Source organism: Ovis canadensis, chromosome 18, assembly GCF_042477335.2.
Source record: "Ovis canadensis isolate MfBH-ARS-UI-01 breed Bighorn chromosome 18, ARS-UI_OviCan_v2, whole genome shotgun sequence".
NCBI lineage: Eukaryota > Metazoa > Chordata > Mammalia > Artiodactyla > Bovidae > Ovis > Ovis canadensis.
The window spans coordinates 54,870,989-54,893,118 of record NC_091262.1 but is presented as its reverse complement, the minus strand read 5'-3'; the positions used below and the strand labels follow the sequence as shown (position 1 = coordinate 54,893,118).

Genomic DNA, 22,130 nt, shown 5'->3' with positions numbered 1-22,130 from the left:
TTCTATATGACCTTTCAGGCAATGTTTGCAATAATGACGCTATTTAATACCATACTCCCTAGAAGCCTGGGCTAGGATTTAGTAAATTACAGAGTGCTGATCTTGGCAGAGTCAATAATTTGGGTTCAAATTCTTTAACTTCTGTGTCTCAATTTTTCTATCTTACAAACGGGGACTATTCTGGCCCTTTTATATAGTGTGTTATACAGAAATTACTTGTGTACATCTTTTCTTTACATAGCCTTTGAGACTAGGGCTGTTTTTACTTATCTATGTATATCACATGCTGTTTATAAAATTTAGTAGATGAATATATGCATGTATAAATACAGATTTTAGTTTCAAGCATGACAATACCTATGCAGAATTACTTCAGAAAACATACAATGTAATATAAAAAATACTGTTTATTTTTATCATAAAATGAGGCTTAACAGATTCCCAGGGAAAAAGGAAAAAAAAAAAAGACAAACAAACAGCTTTTCTCCCCAGGGAGAACAAATTTATTTACTTACTCATTATGAAAAATTAAAAAAAAAAGTCCAGCCACTCATCTTCCTCCATTCTTTCCTCCCCCATCATTTCAACAATACCACTGACTTATCTTATAATATAAAGACTATAAATTTGGAACTTTAAACCTTAAGGTTTCACTATTCTTCAGCCTCTACATCCAGTGATTCCAAATTCCATTCCTTTTTTTGTTCTCATTTCTTGGCTGCATCCTTCTCATCTGTGTTTCTGTAGCTGTGATGTTAATTTTAAGTTAAGGAGACCACTGAATGTTACTACATGTTAGCAGAATGTGGTATATTTAGTCTCTTACCAGTACATCATGCACCAACGCTTGATATGTCCAAGTATGGTGTAAAGGAGTTGCCAAATCTATGTTTCTGTCAACAAGGACTAATAAGGGCCTTTGGAAGCTGTAAATATATTAAAAAAATTATGTAACTATTGATACCAGTGTATACATCTAAATTCTTCTAATACTTTCAGTGTACTGTCATTTTGATATAAACAAAAAGTATGTTAATATTGATATTCCATAATACTTTTCTTTCTAAAAAGTTTTCAAGTACAAACAAGTAATGCTTTGGACTATCCTAGAGCCTGTGTATGATATATTTTATGTCTTAGTCAACTTTCTTAAAGGAAAAAAATAGGTACAAATACTTCTACAGAATAATTTTTAGTTATCAAAGTAAGAATAAGTTGCTTCTACTCAGATTTATATTTTACATTTTTGGAGAAACAAAATGAAAGCCCTTTGTCAACTTCAGGAAAAACAATTAGACAGTAGGATCTTACAAATTTATACAAATGTTCCAATGGTTTCATAAACTACAAATTCCATTTTTCCTGTAAACACAAATTCAAAAAAGCAGATTCAAGAGAAGAGCCTCACAAAAACCCTATCCCACTACATGAAACTAAAACCATGCAACAACAGTAACTAATTATATAATTATTCACTTACCATACATTTCAAATATTATTTAACTCTATTGTTATCATCTAGATGCAAAATAAACATCTAAAGCAAATTGAGGCACAGAGTCATCTGGTTATCATGTGTCTCCAAAAGTCACAGAGTTTTTGCTTTAGAGAGTACAAGAGTATCAAGAGTACACATCAATTTTCAATAAGCTAGCTGCCTGATTATATTTACCATATATATTTTCTCCTGCATGAGACCTCTGACCATTTCAGTAACTGGGTATAAGACAGTGAATTCCCAACTGCACTACTTATAAGACTTGTTGATAAAAAGGCAGGAGTAGCACCCTTACCACCACCTACTATCCTTTATTATTCCACAGCTAGGTGGAGGGCAGGGAACACAGCCTACGGCAGCGTTTCTTAACTCAGCACTATTGACATCTGGGGCTGAATAATTCCTTATTATGGGGAGTTGTCCTCTGTAGTGTCAAATGTACAGCAGCATCCCACAGTGCACCCCTGGATTCCAGTAGCATCTACCCAGTTGTAAACACTGACCTGTCTCTAGACATTACCAAATTCTTGGTGAGAATCATTAGCTACAACTGGATTTAAATACATTTAACAATAATCCAACCAGGCTGCCTGCCTGCCTGCCTGCCTGCCGAGTTGCTTCAGTCATGTCTGACTTTTTCAACCCCATGGACTATACCCCGCCAGGTTCCTCTGTCCATGGGACTCTACGGGCAGAATACTGGAGTGGGTTGCCATGCCCTTCTCCCCAACAAGGCTACTGACCCCAATTCAAATAATTTAGAAATGCATATAACAAATTAAAAATAAGACAGTTATATTATGATTTTGTGAATACACTAAAAAAAAATTATCTAAATAAAACAGTGCCTTTATTTTAGTTTCTAACACCTATACCAGAGCACAATAAAAAAGGAACTGTTCAATAAGGTATGCTACAGTGGTTGCTTCTGTTAAAAAAAAATTAGATGAGAATTTGATATCTCTGCTCTACTTAATAAAAAATATTTAGAAGAATATTTAGAAAGAGCAGTGAAACTGAAGAACAGTTTAACACAGGAAGTGAAATAGCTGAACAAACAATTGAAACACAATGTTAGTGTTAACTCCAAATTATAGGAATAGAATACAAGACTGCAGGAGCCATCCAACTGACTTGAAGTCTATGCAAGGTTACCATAAAATGGTAATTCCTGGAAGGCAGTTTTCACAGGCTTTATTTATTAATTCACCTAAGATGAGGGGTAACAATTTTCCAAAATACTGTCTATTCCCCTTGAAATAATTTCTAGCCAAGGGCATGGGTTTATTTCTTCACCCCAATATTGTCTATTATTTTTAATAATCAAAAGTTACATGCACTATAATGGGTAGTTTTTAAAAGAGTATTTCTATTCCATAATAGTAGAGCCATCAATAACTTTGGTATTATCTACTTATGCTAGACATGGTAACAAAGACAAAAATATTTTGTTGATATTTTAATGTAAAAATGGAAACCAGTTAGTAGACAGGTAGAAGCTGACATAGACATTACCAGTTTCTCACTTTTTTCCATTACTAAAAGGCTAAATGATAATGAAAAGAAAGTGGCTTTGGTCAGAGCCATATAAACAGAAAAATACGTATTTTTTTTTAACAAAGCAAAACTTTTATCTTTAATATATTTACATTGTGGTTGATTTTGTTTCTACACACAGTATAATATTAACGTACTGGGAAATATATATTCATTCATTCAGTAAATTTTACTGAACATCTACCAGGCATAGGTACTGTTAAACACAAAAATTTATCCTATAAAAGATGATAAAAATGCAAAGCAGAAAATTCCAACAAAAGAAGGTAAATTAAATAAAATATTACATTTGTATTTTTAAGAGCAATTTGAGTCAAAACCCTGATCTTGACTTTCCAGTATAAGGATATTCTATCAGACAAGGAAAACAACCAAAAACCCCTCATTTTCAAGAGTATATTAACTAACATAATACCTGAATTGGCCAGCTCCAAGTGTGTCACCTGTAAAAAGACTGTTTCTTGCATCTCTCAGATTTTCCCGAAGTTTCTTATCCAGTTTCTGAAAAACGAAATTTTACATTAACTCTTAAAGAATAATTCAGAGAACTTTATATAGGGTAGTATACAATGTACTCTTAATTTTAAACTAAGAAATTTAGAATTCTTTTATAAAACAGTAATTCTAACCTTTTAGCTTCTTTATTATACAATATCATCCTAACCTGGACTTGAAAAGACCAATGCTACTTCTACTGTGATTCAGACCAGATTTCACTAACAATCACTTTTGGTTGATGATTTTTACTTTAGGTAACGACTCACCCTCTCTTCCAAAGCATAACTCTGCTGTACCAAGGAAGCTATCTAAACAGTGTGGCTACAAGAGGCTCCAAAAGAGAGATGGAATATGTGAAAGAAACCAGTTCTCTAGTTGCCAACGATTCATTTGGACTAATAAAACCCCCAAATGGTTGTGTATCTTCTTCCATCTTTCCATACCATTTACCTTCTTTTCAGTACCTCTACAATTTCTCTAATCTCTTATTTTTTAATCCTTAAAGCAATTTTTGAATGCTCATTTTACACTGAATTAAAGTATTAAGAGAACAAAATATACTTCATCATTTAAAAAATGATTATAACTGCTAACAAATGTTTGTTAAATGACATTAAGTATATATTAAATGATTAGGGCAATCAAGTAAGTATAAAATATTACTTAGACAAAGGTAAATGAGAAATATATATTTCAGTAAAAAAGAAACAGGGCTGGTACAGCAAATTCACACTGGAGTAAATAATTTTACTTCATCATAAGATCACAATGATTACTTCCTGTTTTTGGTGGAATCCCAATGTTATTGAAAAAACAAAACAAAACAACATTTGCCTTTGGCACTTAATATAGAACCCATAACTAGTATACATACATACTTAATATTAACAAAAACATTTGAGGAATGTAAGGAAAACAACTGACACAATATTAATTATCTCCAATGGGTATTTGCATGAACTCACCACTGCTACCATTTCTGCTGCTGTTCCTCTTGAACATCTGATTATAGGGACAGCACCTATTTTAATAATAGATGTTAGCAATGATTTCAGCTCTTAATTAAAATACTTATAAAATACATTGGCATCAAACAATAATATATAAAAGATGTGTTAAAGGCTACAAACATGTAAGGATTTATAGTTTTGAGAGGAAATGGACTTTTCCATAATGAAGACAACATCAGGAGACAGAAAAAGATGACCTTTATATTGTAGGGGTCAATCAGTGTGACCCTATCTTTTCAATGGACTAACTAAATCAGCACTTTGATACTCTATAGACAGTTTCAAAAAAGTTTACTCTCTGCCCACTGGGTTCACTAATACTTTACTGAAAACAGTTTATCTAATTTAACAGTTTGGTTGTTGTTTTTTTGTATTACAAATTAGTCTTTAAAAAATACAATTAAAAAGACAGTAGAAAACACATTCTTTGCATAATGTATTAATAAAATGCTCCTAAAAGTTGGCCTAAATTTATTATCAAACCAACTCATTTTAGACTTCTTAATTTCTATTATTCCAAGTTTTACTGAAGGCTGAAATCCTAAAATGAGAAAAAAAATCACATTGCAAAATCTCATAAAACAAACTAAGAACACTGTAATATTTATATGCTGACATTTTTTACATTTTAGATTCTATACAAAGAATGCTCAGCCAATTGTGAAAGTAAAAACATGAGATACTAGCATATTTTTTAAAACTTTGTTTTTTTCTGATGGTAAGCTATTTTTATGTCTGTCCTAAGAAAATTCCATATTAGAAATGCATATAAGTTAATTCTCTTGATTCCAGCATTCCAAAATACTCTCCATTAAGAATTAGCTAGGAATGAAAAAAAAAAAAAAAAAAGAATTACCTAGGAATGCGTTCAGGTTATATTCTACATATTTTGAAAATAAGTATGTGTGTGTGGCATGTATATAGGATATTTTATATACTGTCCTTAAATTGACTTTTTTTCACTTAATTTATTATTGATATCTTCTATGTCAGGTTGGCAGTAATTCCACTTTTTCCTTTGAGAAAGATCACTTTCTAATACTCTACATAATAAATGTGGCTCTACCACTTCAGTGACCTGCATACTTCTATTTCAATCTACCCTCACTTTGAAAATATAGTTATCATCAACTGAAAATAAACTTAATGTCCACAGTAACTCTAGCAATCAGTGAAATTCTGGAAAATATGTGTGACAGTAAAAACAGAAAGATTAACTTTGTCTGTTTAAAGACTAAAAGTGGTATGCATGCGTTTTCTTTAAAAAACAAAGCCCAACAACAATCCCATTTGAAGGTACTGAGAATAATCGAAAGCAAGTAGAAAGTGGAGGAGGGTAAAATTCTTTAGAGAAATGCTTAAAAACCAAGACTTTTAACCAGCTTTCCTCCTGAGGGTACTTTCCAGTTTACATGGCACACAGGAGAAAGAGCTCAAGCAGAAAACAGAAAACTCACTGAGCTGGGGAACCAAAGCCTGGACTTCAGGGCTGGAAATTAAAGGTAAAAATCACAGAAAGGAGGAGCCCCAAAATCTGTATGCACATTCTTGTCAAACTTTTGTCTGAATGTTATGCATCTATCTCTCAATTTTCTCAATTGTGAAATGGAGACAAATTTTATTAACCTAGTGCAAGAATCATTTTAACTGAAAGGTTTTCAGTGTCTGCAAAATTAAAATTAAAATCGCAATTAGAAGGTTTCTAAAAAGATCCATTCTGTTTTTTTTCTTTTTGTTGGAGTATAGTTGCTGTACAATGTTGTGTTAGTTTCTGCTGTACAGCAAAGTGAATCAGATATATGAACACATATAGCTACTCTTTTTTTAGATTTCCTTCCCATTTAGGTCACCACAGGTCATTAAGTAGAGTTCACTGTGCTATACAGTAGGTTCTCATTAGTTATGTATTTTATACATAGTGTGTGTGTGTGTATGTGTGTGTATGTAAATATATGTCAATCCCAATCTCCCAACTCACCCCCTTTCCCCCATCTTGGTAACCATAAACTTATTTTCTACATCTGGGATTCTATTTCTGCTTTGCAAATAAGTTAATCTGTACCATTTTTCTAGATTTCACATATAAGCAATATTCAGGTCCATTGTTAGTGAAGAATAAAGTCATACAGTAGATATCAAACACAGTGTAACTATAAGTAACTTTATATATTCCAAAGAAATACTTAAAGTTGAGAATACATCAGATTAGTAGGTTATATAAATTCAGCATTTTCTGGAGCCTTGGGAATTTGCTTTAATGGTTAAAAGGCATGTATCTCTCTAATCAGAAGAGTATCTGAAATTTTTCAAAATGATATATTAAAAGAAAACTAACAGGCACACAGGTGAAGCCACCAGCAAACCAAACAATGTATCAGAAAGTCACAATTACCAAAGATGTCTTAAGGCCACAACTCAGGAGAGCTGCTAAATTCTTTTAATAATTTGATCAACATCAAATTATTAAAAGAACTGTGGTTTTATAAAGTATAGAATGTATGTTTTATCCTAGCTCTGGAGAGGGCCTATACAGATCCAGACAGATCATAAGGGATCACAATACAGTAAAACAGGTGAAAATGAGTTGTTAAATAATTTATTTACTTTGGAGAAATAAAGATTTGAAATCTTACCCAGTGTAACAAAAAAACAAAAGAGGCTGTCCACAATAGTGTCCATAACAGTTTCCATTTCCGTGTCTGTGATATCTGGTCTGTTAATGGCTAAAACGACACAGATAAAGGAGAAAAAAGTTGGAATTTATCCCTTATCTTTACTAAACTCTTAAGATTATTACTAAGCACATATCAGTAGGCAGTTTTACAATCTTTGCAATCTTCAAACAAGTAAAACCCTTTTTGTTTTAAATTTTAAGTGAACAAATATCCACTAAAAATTATGATACCTCAAAAAAAAAAACCCCTCAATATTGGTAAAGTAGTAATAAGCAGTTTCGTATCTAATACTAATATCTAATACTAATAAGTATCTCATTAGTATCTAATACTAATAAGTATCTTATTAGTATTCTAATAGTATCATATTAGAGTGCTAATAAGAAAAAAGAAAAACCTGCCACATATATTACACAAAATTTTTGCCAGAGCAAACAGGAAAATAAATATTGTATTCCTTAATTTTATTCACAAATGTTAGATGACCTCAAGAAACTACAGATTTTATTATCTAATACTGCTAGAAAAGGCCAATGCAAATCAATTATGGCAAGATCAACATCACGTATATTTTCTTTGTCTTGTAACAAATTGTATGAATTTCTTTTCTGATGTACTACTGTACTTAAGTGGTTCTCAAACTTTAGTGAGTATAAGAATCACTCTAAGAATATGACAGAACAGAAAGAAGTTTTTTAGGAAGCTATTAAAGATTCTTAACCCCTTACCTTCAGGGATTCAATTCAATAGATTTGGGATAATTCTAGGAAACCTGCAATTTTGACAAACACCTGGGACTACACATTTTTTCTTTTTTGTCCCATTTCTGTCTTGGAACTTTAACAGCCAACATTTCAAATGTTTTTAAAAGGATAGAATCATGGCCCCTAGGCAGGAGGGAAGAATAAAGAGAGAGATGGCAAGACTACTCACTCAGAGACTCTGCTGTCCTGACTACTTTACTACATCATGGTTTCCACATCTGAAAAACAGTCTGCTGTGGCTATACTTTATGAAACAAAGACCTTGCCTTACATATCTTCCCCTCTCTCTGAGTTTGCAGGCCCAATGTCTGACAAGTAGATGCTCAGTAACTATTCGTCAAATGACTGACTGGACTAAAATATTATGTAATACTACTTTTAGGTTCCCAGCAACCTGAATGTGAAAACAAATATAAAATTTAGTATGACCTGTGATCAGCATGAGAGGAAATATTAATCCAATTGGATAGATCAAAGCATTCAAAGAAAGTATGGTACATGCAGAGAACATAAAAGTAAAAAAGCCTTTAACCATAATCCAGATGAGGAAACATGCTGCTATTGAGTATTGCAGGCTGCCATCGATTCAAATCAGATGACAGAAATGGCATAATGTGAATTATATAAATTCAAGGCATACCAACCCAGTGTAAACAAAAAAGCAAAAGAGGCTGGCAACTAGAGTGGCCGCAACAGTTTCTATTTCTGACACCTGGTCTGTTAATGGCTAAAACAACACAGGGAAAGGAGAAAGAAGTGATCAGCATTTTATCCCTTATTTTTACTAAACTCTTAAAATTAATCACTGGTTCAGGTAAAAATTGGTAGGACACCTCCAGCCTTCAGGTCTTATACCCTAGTCCCACACCTCTGAAACAACTGACCTCAACAGTCAAAACACTGTCCATCAATAAGTTCAACTCACAGCTACTTGGTTTGTCTGAGACATCAGCCTAAGTCTAACTGAGGTGGTGACTCTGCATTCTTTGTTTAATAAATTGCTAATCCACAAAAAACAGGTGATGCAGACTCAATCCATGGTATCAATACACTTGATTTATGTTAGTAACAATCTGTTTAAAATAACTACTTAAAGCACCTGTAATGTTTGAGAGGATTTGGCACATAACTACATAATGATTAAGAAAGAGCACTAACTCTGAGTGATTGCCTGGGTGTAGTAACCTGGTTTTGCCATTTCCTTATTAAGCTTCTTCTTATCTATGCCTCAGTTTTTTTCATCTAGAAAACAGAAATAATATTAATATACAACTTCATTAAGTTATTCTGAGGAGTAAATGAGCTTATATTGTAAAGAGTATATAGAACAATCTATCATTATCATTATAATTATACTTCTGAGAATCTGAACAATTAACCATGTGATTAAACCTTAAAATTAATAAGTTTATACTTTAAATTCAGTAATACTTTCATATGTGATTTTTTAAGTTGACAGATATAACAAAATATTTATAAGCATGAAAGTTTAATGAATTTAGACTCACTATAAATTTAACTATTTTTAATAATTATTTAAATATTTGGGCAGATTTTGTTTGTTAGATTTATAAAGTTGCCTGGTGTGGTATCTGAAGAACTTAAAACTACCCATTCATAAAAAAATCTGAAATTTTGCTATTTGCAGCAATGTAGATGGACCTGGAGGGTACTATGCTAAATGAAAGAAGTCATTTAGAGAGACATCACAGAGAGACAAATACTGCATGACATCACTCACATGTGAAATCTAAAAAACATAACAAACTAGTTATATAACAAAAAAGAAGCAGACTCACAGCTACAGATAGCAAACAAATGGTTACCAGCAGGGAGAGGGAAGGGGGGAACCTAGGGTTAGGGATTAGGAGGTGCAAATTATTGTAAGTCAAGATAAAATAAGCTACGAGCATACACTATACAACACAGGGAATATAGCCAATGTTTTATACAAACTATAAATGGAATATAACCTTTAAAAATTGTGAGGCACTATATTATACACCTGTAACATATAATATTATAAACTGACTATACATCAAATAAAAAATATTTAAAATTTAATATGTTGAATTTCTAAATGCAATTTAAAGTGTTTAAAGGAATTTAAGAAACTAAGTTTGTTGACTAAGTCTGTTAAATGAGACTAGAATTTAGTTGGTTCAACCTGAGCCAAATGATCAAAGAATTAAGAAAAGGTGCTTGTTTTTACAAAGCCATATTTGTAAATATTGTAACAATATTTACAATTTTAGCTTAAAGGTCAAAGGGAAACTAGTTTTAAACTTAGCAACTTGAGTAGTTATTTAAGTTAAAGGTCAGTAAAATGTAAATAGACGTCTATAAATAAATACAGTACTGTCAAAAATCTCTTACATGGACAATTCAGCAAATATTTATACCCATTTGGAAATGTTGCTCAATTTCAACAAGGTATGCTATCGAGCGAGGTAAAATCAAAAGGTTCATGTTCTCTTCTCTTGGGAGTTTACCACCTGGTTCCGTGTTTTACAATAGGATGCAACTGGCATTTTGAGCAGAACAATTTTCTGTGTGAGTATGGCTGAAACACTGCACAATATCTAGCACTGCAAGTCCCTGCTCACCAAATGCTAGTAGCAACTGTGACAATCAAAACTGTCCTCACACATTTCCAAATGCCACCATGGGAGGGACATACTCCCTATGTTAGTACCACTTAAACACTAGTCATCCCCAAACACCTTAATCCTTAAGTACCAAATTAATCATTTCAATGAACTGGCTAATCACATCTTCTATATGCTATAACTGTCCTTAAAATGTTTGACACAACTAATCAATGGGCACAAAGCAAGATGAATAAGTTCTAGAGAGTTGCCATACAACACTGTACCAAAGTCAACAATACTGTATTGTATACTTCACAAAATGTTAAGAGGGTAGATCTCACAGTAAGTGTTTTTACAAAGGAAAAAAAATCAACACACAATAAAACGTGGTATGGATGTTGTGTGTGTGTGTGTATGTGTTAATTTTAATCTACATCCAAGAAATGGTCAGTTTATCAAAACTGGGAATACAAACTTCGGAGGGGATTAGATAGCATTTGATCAAATACCAGTACTCAATCCTACTAATGCATGAACAGGGATTCCCTGGTGGCTCAGATGGTAAAGAATTTGCCTGTAATGCGGGCGAGACCTGGGTTCGATCCCTGGGTTGGGAAGATCCCCTGGAGGAGGGCATGGCAACCCACTCCAGAATTCTTGCCTAGAGAATTCCCATGGATAGAGGAGCCTGGCGGGCTTCAGTCCATGGGGTTGCAAAGAGTCGGACATGACTGAGCAACTATGCACAGCATAGCACAACCACCTCTACTTGAAAATGGTACTTATACATCATTCCATAATAGGACTTTAGTAGCTGCTGACTCTCTGTTGTTGTCTGACCTTGACAACATAACCAACCTTTGCTGAGTACTTACAATAATGTCAGTAACTTTTCCAGGCATTTAACATACAAGAATGCATTTAACTCCCACAAAAACTCTGAGGTAGATAGTATTATTATTCCTGTTTTACAGACTTGGAAACTATTGCACAGAGAAGCAAAGTAAACTTTTTCTTTTTCAAAGATCAAAGTACTAAAAGATTAACTGAATCCTACTACTAAAATACTATCTTACTTGCCATGAGTAAAATATTCATGCAAGCTGCTGTGGGGTCCCTAAAATGTCAGATAATTTGTGCCTCATTGAGCTTTACTGAACAGATTAAGTAAATGTTGTTTATATGTGACAGAATTCAGTCTGAGACTTGTTTTCTTTATGTGCTGTAAACAAAGCTGGTTTTGGAGTGCACTAAACATGTTCACTGTTTTTTTTCTTTTACAGTACACTGTTCATTTTGTTAATGAATTACAATATTCTTATTTTTACATACCACGATATGAAACAAGCTCCTTATTTTGATTACATAATACAAACATGTCATCTTCCAAAGTAATAAAATTGAGATACTGATCAAAAACCTAGAAACAAAAGAAAAGGTTTTCAAATCAATTTTATAATATTGAATACACATTTAGTTTGATTTAACCTACCAATGGTAAAATTTAAAAAATTATAATTATGTTCAATAATTAAAAATCATACCATTTGCAGACTGCCTAACTGGGCAAAAATGAGAAGTTAACATTAATAAACAATTAAAACAAGACTAGGCAATAAATTTTCAGGGACAGTAGCATTTTCAGAAAGAATTTAATATATAAAGTTTTTTTAAATTGTGGTGGGGATAGGAATAGATATCAATTTTGAAGAGAAACAATTTTAACTTTTATATTCATTTTAATAACACTTTCCTAAGAAAGTCATAGCAACTGGTTTTACATTGTGATCTGTATTTACAGAAGTACAAATCAGGAGAAAAACTAAGAAAACTATTTGAGATATGTTAAATACAGTTATTTCATGTAACACTAACGATAAATTTTCGGAGAAGGAAATGGCAACCCACTCCAGTATTCTTGTCTGGAGAATCCCAGGGACAGAGGAGCCTAGTGGGCTGCCATGTATGGGACTGCACAGAGTTGGACACGACTGAAGTGAATTAGCAGCAGCAACAGCAACAATAAATTTTAGAACAGAAAGACTAATAAGACATAAGCCTCAAGAACTAATCAGAAGTAGTAGTGGACTATCTAACAATGAAAAATCTGTTAAGAATGGGAATTAAAAGCATGGTTCTTTAGTCTTTTATTTGCCCTACATCACTTTGCAGAATTTTCAGCTATACCTTGTCCAAATTCAAATTCAAGAAACAAAAGGGCAATACAGGGCTACAACCAAAAACAAACAAAACAAAACCAGGGGTACAACCAAGAATATATAGATTTATTTATAATTGAGCTGAACATGACAAAAAATCACTATGATATAGAATTGCTGGCCTGTTGTGAATTCTTTCTTTCTTATAATATGCAATTCAGCGTCCTTGGATACTCTCTCCTAACTAAAAAAATATGTGAAGATAGTATGGTGACTATTGTGTGGCTCAGTGGTAAAGAATCTGCCTGCCAATGCAGGAGACACAGGTTCATTCTCTGGGTCAGGGTCATTCTCTGGGTCAGGAAGATCTCCTGGAGAAGGAAATGGCAACCCACTCCAGTATTCTTGCCTGGGAAATCCCACAGACAGAGGAGCCTTGTGGACAACAATCCATGGCATTGCCAAGAGTTAGACACAACTTAGTGCCTAAACAACAACAGCAGCGCATTGATGATATATAAAACAGTGTCAAAATAGTCTAACTTACGACAACACAACTGTCAAACTGTTTCTAAGCTGAGCTAAAAAGATGACACAAATTCCAGACTAAACCAAAAAATGATTCAGCTTTTTATTTTTGTCTTTCATATTAATCAATTAATAAGTTCCTTTAGTTTGGTTTATTTCGCCTAGTTCAAGTTGAAGATAATTTACATTATCAAAACTCTTTCGAGAAGTATTTTGAGTCTATTTCTTAGGTTGCTCTGATCTTTTGTAATGAGACACCTATGCTGATCTATAGGTTTCAGATTATTACTTAAATTTACATTAGCAAAACGTCAGCCAACCAAAATCTTACCTTGGCTACTTGTGTTACCGCACTAGCCGCTAATGCTGCATTTGCAATATCTTCCAGTTTACTTCTTGAAATAGCAGAAATAAAATTTAAATAATATGATTCATAGAGTTGATTTCGAAGATCCTATGAATACAATGAATATTTCATTCTTACAGGACAGTATAAAGGATGATGACAAATTAAAAATCTTTTACATGCAATAAGAGCAAGCTTTCTGAGGATAATATACATGTTCAAAAGACAGGTTATACAAAGGATAGAAAAAAAGTATCCCAGGAAAACAAATTTATAAAGTGGTGCTGGTTACTTGGTTACCAGATAAAACTGAAACATATTTTAATGATTAAAGTTATATTATCAATAAAATCCTGTTCATTAAAATAGTGCACAAAACTGCTTTCATATAGCATATCTATGTTCTTCTTAAAGGGTTTGCCTGGTGGCTCAGATGGTAAAGAATCTGCTTGTAATGCAGGAGACCTGGGTTAGGGATCCCTGTGTTGGGAATATTCCTTGGAAAAGGGAATGGCTACCTACTCCAGGATTCCTGCCTTCTTACATAGTTTAAATGCTTATTATACGTGGCAGACACTACCTTCTACTGTTCTAGTATGCCATGATTGTACACAGAAATGTTATCATTCTAATGACCAATTCTAGAAGTATTCCTTCATGATCATCCAAAAATAGCATCATTTATAGTTATTCAGTTCTGAAATCAAATTTACTTATCTTCTTAAACTCACAGTTAAATATGTATATGGTTTCAAATCTAATATACTGTCAATTTTAACAGGCACCACTGTTTTCCATAGCACTAAGGAAGAATTAATACTGCCAATAAAATTCTAAAACACACCATCAATTTTAAGATACATATGATTTTTGAAAATGCTGAAATATGAAAAGCTAAGAGTCTGGTGCCTGTATGTGGGAGGTAGCTGAGCAGAGCAGCATTTCAATGAAGACTGGGAGATTGGTTTAAAACTGAGAATTGAGAGAATGGATAAATAAGTAATTATATTGAGGATACTGGGAGCCACGTTTCTTGCTGTGAGAGACAGAAATGATCAATTTGTAAAGGGAGAAAGGAAAAGCTAGAATGAATCCTGCACTTCTGAACTGAATTATGAAGGCTGTCTGTCTGTCTATCTATCTAGAGAGGAAAGTAGGAAGATATAAAGCATTAAATACAGACACACATATATTTCTTAGCTCTTTCCACTGAGTGGGCCTAGGAACTGTGACATCGTAGCAGCGATGAGTATCTAATGCTCAAACACCAGTTTCTCTCTTTTTTTAAGCTCTATCAGTTTATTGCTATCAACCTATCTCCCTCCACCCTCACGCATATGTGCTCAGTCATGCAACCCCATGGACTGCAGCTCGCCAGGCTCCTCTGTCCATGGACTTTTTCAGGCAAGAATGCTGGACTGGGTTGCCATTTCCTTCTCCAGGCAAACACCAATTTCTAAATACCACTTTCCACAAAAAAACAACCAACAAATGGTTGATTTTGGGCTGGGACAGAGAAGTGTAAAATGAGACTGGTATATTTTATTATGTCAGAAAGTAAAGAAATGATCAAAGAATGATGGAGACATTTCAAAAGAAGTTGAATAACAAAGCAGCATACAAGATCAATACATAAAAGTCAACTGGGTATCTACAAACTTGCAATGAGCAATCCTAAAAATGAAATTAAGAAAACAATTCCAGGACTTCCTGGTGGTCCAGTAGTTAACAATCCACCCTGCAATGCAGGGGATGTGGGTTCGATGCCTGGTCGGGGAACTAAGATCCCACATGCTGCAGAGCAACTAAGCCTGAGTTCTCTGCAGCCCACATGCCACAACTAGAGAGTCTGCGCATCGCAACAAAAGACCCCCATGATGCAACGAAGATCCTGCATGCCTCAACTAAGACCCGACACAGCCAAAGAAAGAAAATTCCATTTACAATAGTATTAAAAAATACAAAGGAATAAATTTAGAGAAAGAAGGAACATTTACATTCTGCACACTACTAAGCATTATTAAAAGATCTAAGTAAATGGAAAGATACCCATGCTCATGGATCAGAACATTTAATGCTGTTAAGAAGGCAATACTCTCCAAATGATCTACAGAGTCAATGAGATCCCTATCAGAATCCAGGCTGGTTTCTTTATAGAAATTGACAGGCTAATCCTAAAATTACTGCGAAAATTCAAAGAACCCAGAAAAGCCAAAACAAACTTGAAAACAAAGTTGGAAGACTCAACTTCCCAATTTCAAAACCTGCTACAAAGTAAGACTAATTAAAGACAGTGTGGTACTGGCATAAGGACAGACACAGAGATCAATGACAAAGAACCAAGAGTCCAGAAATAAATCAATTTATTTATTGTTAATTAATTTCTGACAAAGCTGCCAAGACTGTTCATTGGGGAAAGAATAATCTCTTCAAAAAGGAAGCTGGGAGAACTGGGTAATTACAGGCAAAAGAATGAAGATGGACAACCATCTTATAGTATATATAAAAACTAACTCAAGAAGTATCAAAGACTTAAATACAAGAGTCAAAATAATAAAAATCTTCAAAGAAAACAGAGACTTGGCAATTGTTTCTTAAATATGACACCATAGGACAAACAACTTAAGAACAAATAAACTTAAAATGAGTTTAAAGCCAAAGTAAAACTTTTTAATGCTCCACCGGATACTAAGAAAGTGAAAGGAAAACCCACAGGATGGGAGAAAATACCTGCAAATAATATACTTGATAAAGGTCTAATAATTCAAAATCTATAAAGTACTTTAACAACTCAATAATAAAAAAATAACCCAATTAAAAACTGGATAAGGACCATGAATAGACATTTTTCTAAAGATATAAACTGCCAATAAACATATGTAAAAATGTTTAATATAAATCATCAGGGAAATGCAAATCAAAACCACAGTGAGATACCATTTTACACTCACTAGAATGGCTACAATCAACTGTCAAATAATAAAAATTGCTGGCAAGGGACTGGAGAAACTGGAACCCTCAAACACTGCTGGATGGAATAAAAAGTGATGCAACCACTTTGGAAAATAGTCTGGCAATTCCTCAAAAGGTTAACCGCGGTGTTATCACTTGATGCAGCAGTTCCATTCCTAGGTGCTCACAGACACAAGAGAAATCAAAACATAGGTCTACAAGAAACTTGTACACAAATGTTTGCAGAAGCATTATTTACAAGAGCCACAAGGTGGAAGCAAACCAGATGATAAATGGTTAAAATCTGGTATATCCAAACAATTGAATATTATTCAGCAATAAAAAGGAAAGAAGTATTGATACAACTACAGTATAGATGAATCTTGAAAACATTACACCAAGAGGAAGAAGGCAGATACAACAAACAATATACATGATTCTATTCATAATATGCAGAATGGACAAATGTACAGAAACAAACAGTACCTTAGGGTTGGGGGTTCAGGGGTTAGGGATGTAATAGCTAAGGTGATGAAAATGTTCAATAATAGATTATTCCTCTTAGTAATTTCCCATCCATAGAGCCCCTCATTCTGCCCATCGGCTATCAATCCCCGATTGTCTTTGCTGTATTTGGAGTTGAGCTCAGTTCTGCACTAATGCCAGAGGCTCAAATAAAATCTGTCTTACTGTTTTTTAAAAAACAAAACAAAACAGGGTTAATTGTATGGTATGTGAATTATATTTCAATAAAGCTGTTTTAAAACAAGGAAAGAGGAAAGGACTTATAAACTGTACTTCTTCAAAAATTGGCATAACCGAGGTTTATGCAGGGTAAAAAAAGAAAGCTGGGCATTATTAGCTATATAGGACACAAAATATGTGACCTTCACAAACAGAAATTTGATTCAACAGTCAGCAAGTAAAGAGCCTGTGACTTACTGCAGACACTATTAGGTACCTATCCAGTATCTATTTCCCCTTTTCCTTTGCTAAAAGAAAAAAGATTTTATTTGGGGGTGCCAATACACTCATCTAAAGCTTAACTTCTGTGACCTCCCCTGATGTTAATTCTATGCAATGAGACATAAACCAAAGTCTTCTGGGAGTTTCTGGGAAAGCTTTCTTGATTAAAATCAATAGTCAGGGCTATCATAGTCCATCCCTTCTTCTTGCCTACATCACATAGATGTGATATCTAAAATTGCAGCTACCACCTTGTGTATGTGAAGCAACAACCAAGACAACGGAAAATGACAAACTGAAGATGATAGGTCAAAAAGATACCAGAGGCCTGAATCTTTGTCTAACAGAGCTGCTGTACTAACTCGCACCTCCTATTCTTAGAATTATATTCCTATTCTTATATGAAAGCCAATATAGTTAGGTATTCTGTTTTTTAAGGCAAGGGTTATTTTCAATATAGTGCTTAATCAGTCAAAAAATTTTAAATCTTTCAGTCTACAGAATATTCAAAGATAGTCTCAGAAATCAAAGTGGAAAATTGGGTAAGGAAATTTCTGATTTTTCACAATGGACATCTAGGAAAAAAAAAAGTTTCCACCTTCAAGAATCAAGAAAATAAGAACTCATGTTACCTGACACATTCTGTCAATATTTTCTTCAGTTGGCATTACAAAGTACACCGCGGGAACATCTGGAATAGGATCTCGATCAGAGTGCAAAAGCCTATAAGATGTAAAGAATATAAAATTTACTTTTTTCTTAGTGACTTATCTGAAAAGATAGGTAAAAACAGTACTTCTCAAACTAGAAGTTTACCAGTTCAAGGACATGACCCGTACTCTAAAAGCTCTTACTACAATTAATCATTTAACCCATCTTTCTTCTTGTATCAATGTTAATATTATTTATTAGTAAGATCCTAATCTCAGTTTTAATTTCTTCTACTCCAATCACTTTACTTCTAATACCTCTTACGGTCAGAGTCCCTTCTACCAATATTCTCTCTGAATGAGAACTAATGAACATTCAAAATAAATTTTATTTCCATTTTTCAAAGAAATATGGTGGGAGGAGGTTAAGTGGGAGGAAACTGCTATTCTCTAAGAGAGGGAAAACAGAAAGCTGGAACTGTCTTTAGAATCTTTAGAAGCGATAAAAAATTTAGCTATAAATAAAATCAAATACATTTTTTAAATGAAAGGTATATGAATGCTTCCTTAAATCTTTAAGACAATATATATCATTCTATTTATTGCTTCATGAGAATGCATAAGAGATCAGCTAAGCATCTCACAGACTGTATAACTTGATAGCTTTTTCTTTTACAATTCAGGAAGTATAGTCATTCAAATATCCCAATAGCAAATGAATGACAAAATGTCTTTATTCACCACTGTAAGATTTTACCATGTTTTTATATCAGGAAAAAAGAGAAATATTCTATTTCTACAATATTCCAGTCATCCTTCTGTAAGCAATATCCCATATACAATCTTCTACATATATCCTTTTCTATATACAAATATTTCAGTCATCCTTCTATGAAGAAGAGAGTGAAAGAGGCCCATGCTGCCAGTGAGTCCACAGTCAGTAACTCCTTTCCATATGTCTGGCTGCTGCTAACATCAAAAGGATTATAATGTGCTGGCAGCCACTGATTGCTGTCACCTTACAATGACTGTCCAACTTATCTAAAAGGTTACAACCACCTTTTCGTGATCTGGAAATGAAACCTGTAATTATTGTTTTCTACAAATCAGCTTAAACCAATTTGCAGATTATTTACAGTAACTGATGAAACATTCTCCAGCAAAAAAAGGAAGAACAGTCAGACACAGGGTGCATAGCAATTTACCAGAGTAGCTATTTATTAATAATCTTTTCATGTTCTCATGTCAGTAGCAACATGTATGCAGCAAGAACACACAACTCTCAGCCGGCAGAATATCTTGTTACTCTTAAAAGTGCTGAGGCTTCGCTTTTGTTAGTCACTGTTTCAGAGCTACTATGGTTCAGTAGACAAACAGCCCAGCATAAGTGGCCAAGCAATCTGTCCATAACTCTGCAATTAATTACCTATACAATAATGGGACAATCACTCAAACTCTACAAACTTCTGTCTTTTCATTTGTAAAATAAAATAAAATAATAATTCATTTGCTGCCTAAAACAGTAAGGCAGCAAAAATAACCAATGCTTAAAACACACCATCATTTTCAAGGATGGCATAAACCTTAACTTCAGTTCAGGTCATAAGCATTACAAGTCACCAACAAGAGATGTGTATTTTAAGTCTGACATAAAAATGAAAGGAAAAATCTGTCAAATATTATATTTCATCAAACCTAAGATGCCATCAATTTTACAATGTATTAGACACAAAAATGGTGCCCATTAAACTATGCCATGGCATTAATAAGATAGACTCTAATTTCATAAATATTAAAAACTAAAATGATTTTTTAGAATCACTGTAATAGCCTATTAATTTACAACAAATATTTAATATAAAACTGAAGAATTTAAGAATTTAACCAGATTCTGATATGTTATTCATTGGAGATCTAAATCACATTCCCAATAAGAGCATGTTATAATTCAACATATTAGAATATCACAGAATGAAAACTGACAATGTCCTAAAAAAACAAAATGCAAATAGGTTACAATGCCATAAAATTGGACTCCTTCAGTACATAAAAGTATTAGTAGCTATTCAAGAATATAAGCCTGTTCTATTAGGCTAAGTATGCAAAATAACACAATTTATTTGCTTTACCAGTCGTATCATAAGGGATATAATCAAATAAATTCAGTGGTTAAGAAGACAACACAGAAAGTTCCTTTGGAGATTGACTGTCATTATTTCCTAGTTACTTAAATTTTTCAAATTAAAGATGTACCAATTTAGATATTCCTCTTTTAAAAAAGTGTGTTTTTCTTATTCCTCCCTGAAATAAATGAACTATAGTTTTACTTGATAACTGTACTTATTTTACTTTCATATATGACCACTTTGACAGCCAAATAACATAGTGACGCTAAGTATTAGTGTAACTACAAAGAATAATAAACAGAAAGCTCTACCTGTCATCAGACATCAAAAAATTTTTACAACTGAAACATTGCTCATCTTTGAAAGGGAGGAAAGTAAATCCAATTAGGAATTGGGGGTGATTCTTTGAAATTAAAAATATGTTTTCTATTTCTTTTTACCTAAAATAATGTGACAATACAGACCAAGAGGAGGAGGAACAGGTAAAGCTACGATTACAAACATTAAAGTAAGTCCTATATGCGACATAAATACGGGACCATTTAGAGAGAGAAAATACAAGCATCAAGCAAGGCCGATATTCCTGCTACTATTAATAATCACAATTATTGAAATGTCCTTATAAAAAGAGTATTTCAATTAAAAGAATAAAAAAATCTCAAAGCTGAAAGAGACCTTCAGACAACCAGTTCCTTTACATAGAGAGCAAACTAATCTGTAGGAAAAGACACAAAAGAGAAAATTTAAATTCTCAGACTGAGGATTATTTTTTCCTTTGGAAATAAAAGGTTTAATAAGAGAAGATAAGAGGAAAAAATGTTGTTTTCTATATACAAGTGCTATGCTGCTGCTGCTGCTAAGTCGCTTCAGCTGTGTCCAACTCTGTGCAACCCCATAGGCGGCAGCCCACCAGGCTCCCCTGTCCCTTGGGATTCTCCAGGCAAGAACACTGGAGTGGGTTACCATTTCCTTCTCCAATATACAAGTGCTATAAGCTAGCATTATTTTCTTAATAACATCCCTAGTAATTTGATTTCAGGGTGGCTAATATTTTTTAACAATGTATTTGAAAACAAATGCCATTTCTAGAAATATGTTAAAACTCACAGATGCAGAGTGATTCCCATGTCTCTCAGCTCCTTCACAGATAGCAAAGGGGAGATGATATCTTGGCCAAATCTGTCATAAATGAGCACCTAGTTAAAAACAAGAGTCACGTGTTTTTAAAACATAATTATCAATGAACAGTCAATAGAGAACCCAATATTAAGATACTGTTGAAGTACATTTTGTTTTATTTTTGCCACACTGGACTGTCAGTTCCCCAACCAGGGATTGAATCCGAGACCCCTGCAGTGGGAGCACTGAGTCTTAATCACTGGACCGCCAGGGAAGTCTGAGTACATTTTATTTTAATATACTGAATTCTTATACTTACCTCAATTTAATATTTTTCACAATTATTTACCAAAATGTCTACTTACCTAGTAATTCATTCTTTAGAAGTGTTATTACTCTTGTTAAGGTAAATTATTATGTAAATTCTTCTTATAAAATACTTTTCTGTAGGTTAAAAAACATACTAGAGACTATAACATACTAGAGACTATAATAAGATATAGCTTATTATATCTTAAGCTATAATAAAGGACTTTGAACATACAGTAAACTCAGATACACTCCCCTATCCAGTTCACATATATCCTTTCTTAAAAGAGAGAAGTAAAAAATCAGTCTTCCCTTGTGGCTCAGCTGGTAAAGAATCTGCATGTAATGCGGGAGACTTGGGTTCGATCTCTGGGTTGGGAAG

General features: G+C 33.4%; 1 protein-coding gene across 2 annotated transcripts in view; it reads right to left on the bottom strand.

Moving 5' to 3' along the window:
• SCFD1 (sec1 family domain containing 1) overlaps positions 1–22,130 on the bottom strand; it is a 111,707-nt gene that overhangs the window by 78,147 nt on the left and 11,430 nt on the right. For both annotated transcript variants that reach the window (XM_069559460.1, XM_069559461.1), the window contains exons 3-10: positions 21,428–21,516; positions 18,177–18,267; positions 13,612–13,734; positions 11,926–12,013; positions 7,197–7,286; positions 4,519–4,574; positions 3,471–3,556; positions 827–926 (exon numbers count right to left, since the gene is read on the bottom strand). In XM_069559460.1, coding sequence (XP_069415561.1) covers positions 827–926; positions 3,471–3,556; positions 4,519–4,574; positions 7,197–7,286; positions 11,926–12,013; positions 13,612–13,734; positions 18,177–18,267; positions 21,428–21,516 — 723 coding nt within the window. The remainder of the gene's footprint in view (positions 1–826; positions 927–3,470; positions 3,557–4,518; positions 4,575–7,196; positions 7,287–11,925; positions 12,014–13,611; positions 13,735–18,176; positions 18,268–21,427; positions 21,517–22,130) is intronic.